The sequence below is a fragment of the Hippopotamus amphibius genome, chromosome 4 (assembly GCF_030028045.1).
Source record: "Hippopotamus amphibius kiboko isolate mHipAmp2 chromosome 4, mHipAmp2.hap2, whole genome shotgun sequence".
Taxonomy (NCBI): domain Eukaryota; kingdom Metazoa; phylum Chordata; class Mammalia; order Artiodactyla; family Hippopotamidae; genus Hippopotamus; species Hippopotamus amphibius.
The window spans coordinates 110947933-110960530 of NC_080189.1; the positions used below are offsets into that span (position 1 = coordinate 110947933).

At 44.0% G+C, this 12598-nt stretch overlaps 1 protein-coding gene across 1 annotated transcript; it reads right to left on the reverse strand.

Annotated features, from left to right (window-relative positions):
• Window positions 1-799: 799 nt before the first annotated feature.
• TUBAL3 (tubulin alpha like 3) lies at window positions 800-11513 on the reverse strand. The gene is made up of 4 exons (XM_057731916.1): window positions 11494-11513; window positions 6069-6312; window positions 3524-3672; window positions 800-2116 (listed from the first exon to the last, which is right to left on the reverse strand). Exons 1-4 carry the CDS (start codon window positions 11494-11496, stop codon window positions 1172-1174), a joined length of 1341 nt encoding a protein of 446 aa, XP_057587899.1. The 5' UTR covers window positions 11497-11513; the 3' UTR covers window positions 800-1171.
• Between the last annotated feature and the right edge of the window lie 1085 nt (window positions 11514-12598).

Sequence of the window (12598 nt, forward strand, 5' to 3'; positions counted from 1 at the left end):
TATCACCGTTTGGACATGAGTCAGTTTAACACCCAAAGTTAATTCCATGAAGTGGTTTTCAAACGTAAACCCTCAGGTGACCCTCCCTCCAATGCCCAGTGCTTCTCGTTTAGCAAGTCCTCAGCGAAGTTCAAGAATCTGCAATTTTGGGGGGGCTTCCTAGGTGGCATAGTGGTTAAGAATCTGCCTGCCAATGCAGGGCACATGGGTTTGATCCCTGCTCCAGGAAGATCTCACATGCCTTGGAGCAACTAAGCCCATGGGCCACAATGACTGAGCCTGTGCTCTAGAGCCTGTGAGCCACAACTACTGAGCCCACGTGCCGCAACTACTGAAGCCCGTGCACCTAGAGGCCGTGCTCCCCAACAAGAGAAGCCACCGCAATGAGAAGCTTGTGCACTGCAACAAAGAGTAGCCCCTGCTTACCACAACTAGAGAAAGGTCTTGTGCAGCAATGAAGACCCAACAGCCAATAAATAAATAAATTTATTAAAAAAAAAAAAAAAGAATCTGCAATGTTTCTTAACCTCTTAAAGGGCTCCCATGCAGGGTTCCACTGGCCACGCTCCCAGAACACATCCTCAAGAACAGAGGCACTGAAAGAAATCACTCTTACCTTCTGACTTGCAGGACACGCAGACTCAAACTGTAGAAAAACCCAAGAATATTCTTGTTGTTTGTTTATTTGTTTGTTTGTATAAAAAGCAAACTGAGACCTTAAGGCCTTGGAAGAAGGAAAAGACTCATACTGAAAATATTCATTATTTAATCAATGTACAAAATATAGACATGGGGTAAATAACATTAATAATCATTACGTGCTGTTTCCCAGCTCAGGAACAGGAAAGGGAAAGCATCCACCTTAGGGGTTCATAGTCACTTGGTTGAAAAAGCAAAGAACAAAGCCAGGTTTCCATTCTGACAAAAAAAAAAAAAAGATGAGCCCCAGAAATGGAAAGGACTCCCAACCTTAGGAGGTTCCCAGCGAGCAGGGATGAGTGACACCAACAGACAAGGAAATGTGGGTTCATTGTTAATATTGACCCATGTGATTGGAACTCAGGGTCTTGCTTTACTTAAGTTCCTTTTCCTGCCCATCAAGGGAACTCTAGCCTTTAAGGGAAAGCGTGATACTTCATCTTAGTGTTCACTGTCACCAGTCAGATGTGCATCAGAAACTTCGCCCCACTTCCTCATAATCCTTCTCCAGGACGGCCAAGTCTTCCCTGGCCTCTGAGAACTCGCCTTCCTCCATGCCCTCCTGGATGTACCAGTGCAGAAACGCCCTCCTGGCGTACATGAGATCAAACTTGTGGCCCAGGCAAGCCCAGGCCTCCACAACCGCCGTGCTGTTGCTCAGCATACAGGCGGCCCGCTGGACCTCGGCCAGGTCCCCTCCCGGCACTGCCCGGGGGGGACGACCGTTGATGCCCACCTTGAACCCAGTTGGACACCAATCTACAAACCGAACAGAGTTCCTTGACTTCATGGCTGCAATCGCCACGTTCACGTCCTTGGGGACCACATCCCCTCTGTAGAGCAGACAGCAGGCCACATACTTCCCCAGGCGAGGGTCACACTTGACCAGCTGGTTGGAGGGCTCGAAGCAAGCAGCCGTGATATCGAACACGGAGGGCTCCTCATGGTGGGCGTCGTCTGCAGAGGTGATGGGGGCGAAGCTAGTTATGGGGAAGTGTATTCTCGGGTAAGGTACCAAGTTGGTCTGGAATTCGATCAGGTCCACGTTCAGGGCCCCCTCAAACCGGAGGGAAGCGGTGATGGACGATACCGCCTGACTTAGCAGCCTGTTGATGCCGACGAAAGAGGGGCGCTCGACGTCAAGTTTGCGATGGCATATGTCATAGACGGCCTCGTTGTCCACCAGGAAGGTGCAGTCCGCGTGCTCCATGGTGGGGTGGGTGGTGAGGATGGAGTTGTAAGGCTCCACGATCGCAGTGGAGACCCTGGGGGCCGGGTAGACAGAGAACTCCAATTTAGTCTTCCTGCCGTATTCCATCGAGAGCTGCTCCATTAAGAGAGACGTAAACCCTGACCCAGTGCCTCCTCCAAAGCTTCGGAAAATCAAAAATCCCTGCAGCCCACTGCACTGTTCCGCCTGGGGAAAGTAAACAAGATGTGAGAATTCTGCCAAATAAACCCAGAAGCAGTGGTAACCGTGGGATACAACTCTTTCCCATAAACAAACAGAAACTTTCAGAAAGGACTGGTTTACCATCATTAACTCCATCACAAACTTATTTACTCTGAAACATACTTGAGTAGTTACTTCTGAAGAGGGGAAGCGCTTTAAGAATTTTACTGTAATCAAAGCATAAATATTCAACTGTATTTTGCTGCCCTTTATGAATGTACCTGCGCGTGATCTAAGGTAAGTTCTTTATCAATAACAAAGAAAATGACAAGCAAAATATTGAAGCAATATAATCCCCCCCCCCCACCCCTGCCTCCAGTAGATGAAGCACCTTTCACTTTTCGTACCCAATCTACTGTGCTGGTGTAAAAGGTACTGTATTCCCTACTGATTATGCCAAACACCAAAATATTTACCAGACAAAGGATTCTCCGACACAGGTCCTTAAAGAATTAACTGGTGGTAAATACAATATACTGATCTCCAGGTAGAATGTGCCTCCTGTTACGTTTACAAGTCTTAGGAACTATTGGAAAATGACAAGCTTTGGAGTGCTTTGGAAGTGTCTGATAACAAGATAAGCTATGAGTCAGCAGAAGCAAGAGTAGCTAGGGGCTAGTCATTAAAAAGAAGGAAATCCTGCTGTTTGGGACAACACGGACGGACCCTGTGGGCAATTAAGCAAAGTGAAATAAGTCAGACAAAGACAAGTACTGCATCCTCTCACTTATGTGTGGAATTGAAAAAAGCCAAATCATAGAAACAGAGAGTAGAATAGCAGTTGCGAGGGGCTGGGGGGGTGGGGTGGGGGTGCGGGGAGATGCTGCTCAAAGGATATAAACTTCCAATTACAGGATAAGTTCTCGGGAGTTAATGCACAGCATGGTGGCTGTAGTTCATAGCATCGTATCACGTACTTGAAAGCTGCTAAGAGAAGGGACCTTAAATGTTGTTGTCTCCACACACAAAAAAGGAGATTATGTGAGGGATGGATGTACTAAGTATCCTGACTGTGGTGATCATGTGGCAATACATACGTGCTTCAAATCACCACCTCGTACACCTTAACTTTACACAATGTTATAGGTCAACTGTATCTCAATAAAACGGGGGGGAGGGGGGAATAAAATAAGACATTTCCTCGTAAATGTGAAAAGAAAAACAAAAGAGTCGATGGGGGCTGCACAGTAAGTGCAAAGCCTCCTTCCCCCTCCCTAGTAAGTAAGAAGCGCCCACATCAGGACCAGCCCAGCTCCTCCCGGTGGAGAGGTTGGGTGGTGATGGAGGCGGAGGTGGAAAGTGCTGCGTAGGCGGATCCCGCAGGATCCCGGGCACTCAGGAACGGCCCTGGAAGAGAAGGGAGCCACTTGCCAGCTTTCGGAGCCTCTCCAGCACCAGGTCGAGGATCTCCGGCCCCACAGAGTAGCGACCACGGGCGTAGTTGTTTGCAGCATCCTCCTTTCCGCTGATGAGCTGCTCCGGGTGGAAGAGGGAGCGGTACCTGCCTGCACGGATCTCGTCTGCAGAGGGCAAAGGAGGTCAGCGCAGCCCACTCCATCCCACCCCTAACTCTTGCACAGCCCTGTACCCTGACCACCTTTCTCTCTGCCAATGTCGTATAAAGAAGTGGGTTTAAACGGCTCAATTGGCCTTTCTTAGTCTAGAAAAAGGTATAATTATTCCCACATAAATTGAAAGCACCCTTTATTAGTTTCTCAGGGCAGCCATAACAAATTACAACAAATTTGGTGGCTTAACACAAGGGAGATTTATTGTCTCATAGCTCAGGAGGCTGGAAGTTCAACATCCAGGTGTTGGCAGGGTTGGTTCCTTCTGGAGCCTCTGAGGGAGAAAACGTCCCATGCCTCTCTCCCAGCTTCTGGTGACTGCAGACCTGCAGTTCTTGCAGTTCTGGGCCTGCAGCTACATCACGCCAGTCAGCCCCCATCACAGTGCCCCCTTTCCCGTATGTGTGTCCTCCCTTCCCATAAGGATACAGGTCGTTGAACATAGGGCCTCCCTAATCTGGTATGACCTCATCTTAACCATGTACATCTGCAAAGACCCCAGTTCCAAATAAACTCATATTCTGGGGTTCTAGGTGGATGCAGACATTTGGTGGGACAGCATTCAACCCACCACACACACGTGGCACTTTGGCATTTTAAGACAAAGAGCCAGCTGTGTGCTGGAAAAGCATACCAATCTAAATGATTAGTAATGTGCTTCGAAAGAGGCTTTCACAGAGAAGCACACAAACTCAGATGCCCACGCGACCCAGTGAGGTTAACACAAATGCCTGAAGCAGGGAAGTAGCTTGAAGATGTTGTCAGTATTTGATACAACAAAGCCCAACCCGTGCTTGTTTCATTCCCTTTTAAAACCCTGGGCAGGGACTTCCCTGGTGGGGCAGCGGTTAAGAATCCGCCTGCCAATGCAAGGGACGGGGTTCAAGCCCTGGTCTGGGAGGATCTCACGTGCTGTGGAGCAACTAAGCCTGTGTGCCACAACTACTGAGCCTACATGCCACAACTACTGAAATCTGCATGCCTAGAGCCTGTGCTCTGCAACAAGAGAAGTCACCGCACTGAGGAGCCCGCACACTGCAACGAAGAGTAGCCCCTGCTCTCTGCAACTAGAGAAAGCCCGCGTGCAGCAACAAAGACCCAATGTAGCCAAAAATAAATAATAAATAAGTAAATAAAACCTTTCTATCATTTCCCTCACATTGACATCAACATACTTTCTCCATCAGTTTGTTACTTGATTCTGACTGTTTTGATGAGGAAATGAACTCCAATCCAGGTTGTATTTTCCAAAGATGACTGTAATGATATTTCCCATGTCACATGTATTTCTAGAACCTCACTCTTTCTGCATCAAAAGGTGAGGTCTATATCCCCTCCCTGGGGGGATCTTTGTAACCACTCAGCCCATGGAGGACAGCTGAGCTGACGCTCTGTGACTTTCGAGGCCAGGTTAGAAAAATGCCATGGACTCCTGCCTTGTTTTTGGGGGATGCTTGTTCTTGGAACCCAGACGCCATGCCGTGAGGAAACCCCAGCAGCCCACAGAGACCCCACGTCCCCCACAGCCCCAGCTTAGGTCTCAGCCAACAGCCAGCACCAACTTGCCAGCCAAGCGAGCGAGCCCCTTTCAAAGTGGATTTCTCGGCTCCCACTTGAATCTTCCTTGCTGACATCACGTGGGCCAGAGAGGAGCTGTCCTTCTGAGCCCTGTCCAAACTGCGGATTCATGGACAAAGAAATGATGGTTGGTGTTTTAAAGCACTAAGTTTGGAGGCAGTTTATGACACAGCAATAAGTAACTGATACATAGTCCCAAATCCAAATCCACACTCCTCTGTAGTTTTCTCTTCAGATAGTAGGACCCCTTCTCTCCCCAGCATTTCACCAGCTCCATTTGAAGTGTTTTTACACAAGATACTACAACATCTGCCATTAATAATCACAGATAATCATTTTATATTCAATCACCATTTCCCCCACAATTTGATTTATTTAGCTCCTTCCTTCTCTGGAATTATTTTCAAATATTCTACTCTTTAAAAGCAGGTAATGCCAAATTTCAGGTTCTTTGTCAGAAGCTTCTAGCAGCTGGCCTTCAAATCCAGGAAAAGATTTAGTGTTCTGTCACAGTAGATATGTGTGGAGTCACTAACAAGGTTTTCATTCTTTCCATCACAGAGAAAAAGAAGGCTGAGCTAGTCTCCCCTTTGGGTGTGTTTGTCATGCTCACCACCCTAAGTGGCTGCTGAGAGATGCCCTAGATTTGGAAAAGGGCCACATGATCCCTTTCAGATAGATTCGTATGATCTGATGATCCCACCCACTGATACTTGTTTGTTTGTGTCGCAGATCCAGGAAAGTACACCAGAAGGGAAGATGTACATTACCTACAACGGTCGGCTCCAGGTCCACGAACAGTGCTCTGGGCACATGCTTCCCAGTTCTGGTCTCACAAAAGAAGGAATCGAAAGATGCTCCCATAGGCTTCGTTTTAGGACATGCCCACGGATCCTGCTGGCCGTCCAGAACAGCGCCATCTGGCTGGACTCCATGTTCCAGGCAATAGAGCTCCCAACAGGCATCCCCAATCTGGACGCAGGCTTGGCCAATGTGGACAGACAGGCACTCCCTCTGTAATGAGCCGTGGTCAGTTACAGCTGTGCATCTTCCCAACACGAAAACAGGAGCTATATCACTCAGCAAGAGAAGTTTGTGATAAGGCTAATGAAAACTGTCTCATGGAAACCAAAAACCAGGGTACAGGGAAGCTTCAGGGACAATTAAACTAAGGACTCCAGTTCAAACAACATAAATTAAGCACCTATTGTGTAACGGGCTAACAGTGAGTTAAGACATATCATATATGAATGAAATCAAGCTTACTTATCTAGAAAAAATTAGTTATTGGAAAGGAATAAAACCAAAATCAATGTACAGCCTGACAGATGTTAAAACCCACCGCAGTAAATCTCTTATCTTGAGATTTTACATTTATTGTTCATATGTGCTCTAAATAAGGGAGGATGTTCTAAGCTTAAAAGTAGTGCAAAATTTACCAAGGAAACATGCTATAGATTTAATAACCCCAAAATGTAAAAACTCCCTACTATAATAAACAAAAATATTGATGTATATAAAAAAGGATTTATGTACAGCTCTTCATATATGAGCTAAACACAGGCAATTTTATATACATCAATTTAAAAATAATTGAGACATCTATTAGATAAATAGGAAATGACATAAACAAATGAATTACAGAAGAAAGAAATAATCTAAAATGCAAAGATTTAGGCACAATGACATTCACAGTATCGTTATATACAAGGCTAAAAACCAAGAACCAGTCTACTTAACCATTCACCTGTTGTGGGCCTTTACAGGAAAGTACATTGGTACAACGGCATGTTATACAAAGCCTCAATATTTACCAAAAAATTCTATGACATGGGAAATGCTTACTTTATTTTTTTTTTAATTTATTATTTTTTTGGGGGTACACCAAGTTCAATCATCTGTTTTTATACACATATCCCCGTATTCCCTCCCTTCCTTGACTCCCCCCGCCTTGAGTCCCCCCCCCACCCTCCCCGCCCCAGCCCTCTAAGGCGTCTTCCATCCTCGAGTTGGACTCCCTTTGCTATACAACAACTTCCCACTGGCTATCTATTTTACAGTTGCTAGTATATATATGTCTGTGCTACTCTCTCGCTTCGTCTCAGCTTCCCCTTCACCCCCCCACACCCGCCCAAACCTCGAGTTCTCCAGTCCATTCTCTGCATCTGCGTCCTTGTTCTTGTCTTCACTGAGTTCATCAGTACCATTTTTAGAGTCCGTATATGTGAGTTAGCATACAATATTTGTCTTTCTCTTTCTGACTTACTTCACTCTGTATGACAGACTCTAGGTCTATCCACCTCATGATATATAGCTCCATCTCATGGGAAATGCTTACTTTAAAATGTTAAGTGAAAAGCGTGTAAGTTCTGTACTTGTATAAGAAGTATGATGTCAAATACATTTAAAAATAAGCTTACTCAGCCATAAAAAAGAATGAAATAATGCCATTTGCAGCAACGTGGATGGACCCAGACATGATCATACTAAGTGAAGTAAGTCAGACAGAAAGAAAAACACCATATGACATCACTTATATATGGAATCTAAAATATGATACAAATGAACTTCTTTACAAAAGAGAAACAGAGTCACAGACATAGAAAACAAACTCATGGTTACCAAAGGGGACAGGGGAGAGGAATAAATCAGGAGTCTGGGTTTAGCAGATGCAAACTGCTACACATAAAATAGATAAACAAGGTCCTACTGTAGAGCACAGGGAACTATATTCAATATCCTGTGATAAACCGTAATAGAAAAGAATATGAAAAAGAATGTATATATGTATAACTTAGTCACTTCGCTGTACTCCAGAAACTAACTCAATTTTGTAAATCAACTATATGTCAATAAAAATAAATTAAAAATAAGCATAGAAAAAAGTCTTTTAAATGCATCAAAATATTAACTCTAGTTACATCTGGGTAGAAATTTTTTTCCTGTTTAAACTTACATATTTCCTTCATTCTCATTAGCCTCCCCTCTAATCTCCCACGTTTAAATTACCATCACTTTTTTTTTTTAAGGCAAACAACTTTTTTTTTTGTAATTTAAATACCTAGGACTTCCCTGGTGGCGCAGTGGTTAAGAATCCGCCTGCCAATGCAGGGGAGATGGGCTCGATCCGTGGGCTGGAAAGATCCCACACACCTTGGAGCAACTAAGCCCGTGCACCACAACTACTGAGCCCACGCACCGCAACTAATGAAGCCCGTGCGCCTAGAGCCTGTGCTCTGCAACAAGAGAAGCCACCACAATGAGAAGCCGGCGCACCACAAGAAGAGTAGCCCCCACTTGCCACAACTGGAGAAGGCCAGCGGGACGCAAAGAAGACCCAATACAGCCGAAATAAAATAATATAAAATAATTTAAAAATAAATAAATATCTACTCATCTAAGAGAGGGGAGAAAGTTAAATCCTAAAGATCTAAAGGGACAGCAGTTGCTGGCTTTAATATCGTTGTGTTTTGATTGCCAGTGGTCATGAACGAGGCCATGCAGAGGGTCTTACAGGGTGAGAGGTCTGTTTACTACAGCATCGGGACCCTTCATGCTGGCTGCCTAAGATGATAGGCAACCCTGCTCTCCTCTGTCTGTCCATGGCTGCCCTTTCCCAAGGTCTAAGATTCAACCACAAACAGACCACCAGTCAGGGGGGTGGGGGGAGGTCACGCTGGTCGGTCACAACCCTGCCCTCTGACCTAGACTCCGCTTCCTCTGCTCGCACTGAGCCGCACAAACCCTGTACTTTATCTCCCTGAGTCACAGTCTGTGCTGCATGAGGAGTTCTAGTGTGTTACCTGAGCAGAGCTTCGCTCTGAATTCTCTTCTGTGCAACCATGTCTCTCATGACAAAGGCAGTGAACTCAATTTGCAAAGCACTTCATTTAGTACCAACCAATTTTTCTAACCTCTATCTGGCACAGAAAAATCAAAACAACATATTCCATCAACAGCCTTTTAACACTTGAGTCTGCAAAGCACAGCTTCATTAGCTACTGTAATCAGATCAAAACTTACCTTAAATCCCTAGATTTAGGTGCAAACTTAAAAGCTGGGCGGGGGGGGGGGGGGGGGGGGGGGATTTGTTGTTTCTGCATCATTAAAACCACTTACATGTAGATTTCTCTCACAACATCCCTCCCTGGCTATTTTCCACGCAGTCTACAGGGCATGCACACGGGGCATTTGCTCTTAATATTCATAGTAAAAATAATCACCAGCATGAAAAACAATCACTGCTCTTCACAGGGATACAGACATAGGAGTGAAACTGAGCTTTTTGAACTTGGCAGGAATACTTGGCCCAAGAAGGACTAATCTTGCCCATTCTGGTTTGAGAAGCAGCTGAGTTTATCTCATAACTGTGATCCTGGTGACAGAAGGCTATCTCCACCTTATTCTTCTCTTAGCCTCTTCCTCCTTTCCAAACTATCTGTTAAACTATTAGTCACACTATAAAAAAAAAAGAGAGACTGTAAAATGCCCACTGAATATCAACAGTGATGTCACAGCACATTAATAAATGCTACTTTAAAGTTTATTGGAATTACTAGGACAGCACAATTTTCTAATTACCTTTTTGTTTTGACATAAATATGAATTGTAGATTCATGTGCGGTTATAAGAAGTAAGAACACAAAGAGCTCGTGTATCTCTTACCTGTTTTCCCTCAGTGGAAACATCTTGCAAGCTCACACCCAGAATATCAAAACTGATACAATCAAGACACAGAGCACTTCCATCACTGCAAGGATCCCTGATGTAGGGAGGCATAATTTTTGAGAGCAAAACAATATAAAACAAACATCCTTAAAATGTTGGAGAGAAAGTCCAATGGGGTAAGAAGATCGAAGATGGAAAAGCAGTTGGAACGCTTGCTTCCCTTTAAAAATTAAAAATTCTAAGACTAAAAACTACTGTGACTGGAACATAGATTACACTTTTCGTAGGAACATAAATTGGTGCAGGCCATGTGGAAAACAGTATGGAGGTTTCTCAAAAAACTAAAAATAGAACTACCATATGATCCACCAATTCCACTCCTGGGTATATATTCAAGAAAAACAAAAACACTCATTCGAAAAGATACACGCACCCCAGTGTCCACAGCAGCACTGTTTACAACAGCCAAGACATGGAAGCCACCTGAGTGCCCATCAACAGGCGAATGGATTAAGAAGATGTGGGGTGTGTATGCATACAAAGAACAAAATTTTGATATTTGCAGCAACATAGATGGACTTGGAGGGTATTATGCTAAGTGAAATACATCAGACAGAGAAAGACAAACAAGTATGATATCACATACATGGAATCTAAAAAATACAAGAAACTAGTAAATATAACAAAAAAGAAGTAGACTCACAGATATAGAGAAAAACTAGTTGGTTACCAGTGGGGAGAGTAAAGGGTGGAGGGACAGAAAAGGGGTAGGTGACTAAATGGTACAAACTGTTAGGTATAGAATAAACTACAAGGATATATTGTACAACACAGGGAGTACAGCCAATATTTTATAGTAATTACAAATGGAGTATGAGCTCTGAAAATTGTGAATCACTACATAGTACACTTGTAACATATAATATTGTACAGCAACTATAGGTCAATTTTTAAAAAAAACAAAACAAAACCAAGAGAGTGAAAGGAAAGTGGATCTTAAAAGGTGGTCCCCAAACACGATTACTGTAAGTAAGTGTATTCATTACTGTCCCCAAAGAACTAGACTCAAGAGAGGACAAGATAGAGGTCCCTGCCCTTCACCCTGCCACACATTTATGAGCTTAGCAACCGTGACCTGGGTCTGAAGTCCCCAGAAACTCTGAAAGTGTAACTGAAAGTGAAGCCATTGATTTCTACAGAAAAACCAGTCTAAAGCAAATGTAAAAACTAAAGGGAGGAGAAGATCTTGCCTCAGTGCTTCCATTAAAGGCAGTAAACCACTATACATCAACAAGGCTTTTCCTAAAAGCAGCAGAATTATAGATGAAGAGATGAGATTCAGAGCAGATTCGAATCTGATCCAAACCCGGATGTTGAAGGAAACAAATATCTCTAAATATTTCTTCTCTTGTATTAAGAATCTGTAAAGAATCGTTTGGTGGGAGAAAAGAGAGACACAGGTGACGGATAAAATTTGCTACAACTGTTGACGGCCACACTGTCCACAACATACAAGTAGCCACTTACCATGCTGAACCGCAGGTGCCCCTCTGCCCTGTGGTACTGACAGGAGGAGCCACCCAGGTCAGCTTTATCACAGGGCAGGAAAAATGACTCCTCCACCTGAGGGCTGAGACACTTAAAGCAGCACCGCCTCCTTTCAGTTTTACAAGCCTCTGGTGTCAGAGGAGGCGTGATGGGCCTGCCCGAACACCCTATGATAGTCTGTGCACTACCACTGATGAATTCACTAAAGCTTATCCAGACCTGTTTCTGATGTACACCGAGGCTGAAAATAACAACCGTCTGAAAACAAAATCCTCCACTTGTATTAAGAATGTATGAAAACCAGCATATGTATGGCTTGATAAGCAGTTTTACAAAAACAGAGCTTGATTTGTTTAGATAGTGTAAGAGAATGGCTTTCAGAAAGGTTGATTTACATATTAATTTATAGCAGTACACTAGTTGTGGGATATATGTAATATCAACCTACATAATGATCAGTGTCACTGCACGCGACTGAAGATTTTGGAAATAATCTTTGAGGAAATCCCCCCAAAGAATATTTGTAAATCTACGATTGTAAACCTATGGTTAAAGAAATTTGGTAAGGTTTAGGTCCAACCAAGATAACAGGAATAGCTTCTCAGGGAGGGAAATCTAGAGTCTTTATATACATATAAAAGCTGAAATTTAGTCAGTTTCCTCAAACCCTGTCCTGAAGAATATGTTATTGGAGGGGGACGGAGTGCATGGAGCTGAGAAAAAGAGGACTCAGGGAGCATTTGTAGTGTTTTCAGCACTGTCCTAGGGCAAGGTAAGACATTGCTTTCAGGAGCAGGGCCATTCATACGCTAGAACGTTGATTTCTTGTAAGATCAAGACAGTTCACCAGACTTTTCATATCTTGAATAGCCAACCCTCAGAACAGTCTGCTATCCTTTGCTCTGTCTCTATGGTACCCAGAAATTTTCTGATTAAAATTTGTCTTCTATTCATTGTTTTCCCAGTGTGTAGCCCAGGGCATCTTGTGGTAGGAATTCAGTAAATACGTGTGAGTAACTGAACAAAATAGTAAGCTCCCAAGGGTCTGAAATTGGAAAGGAATGCTCTGCCCAGAGGACGGTAT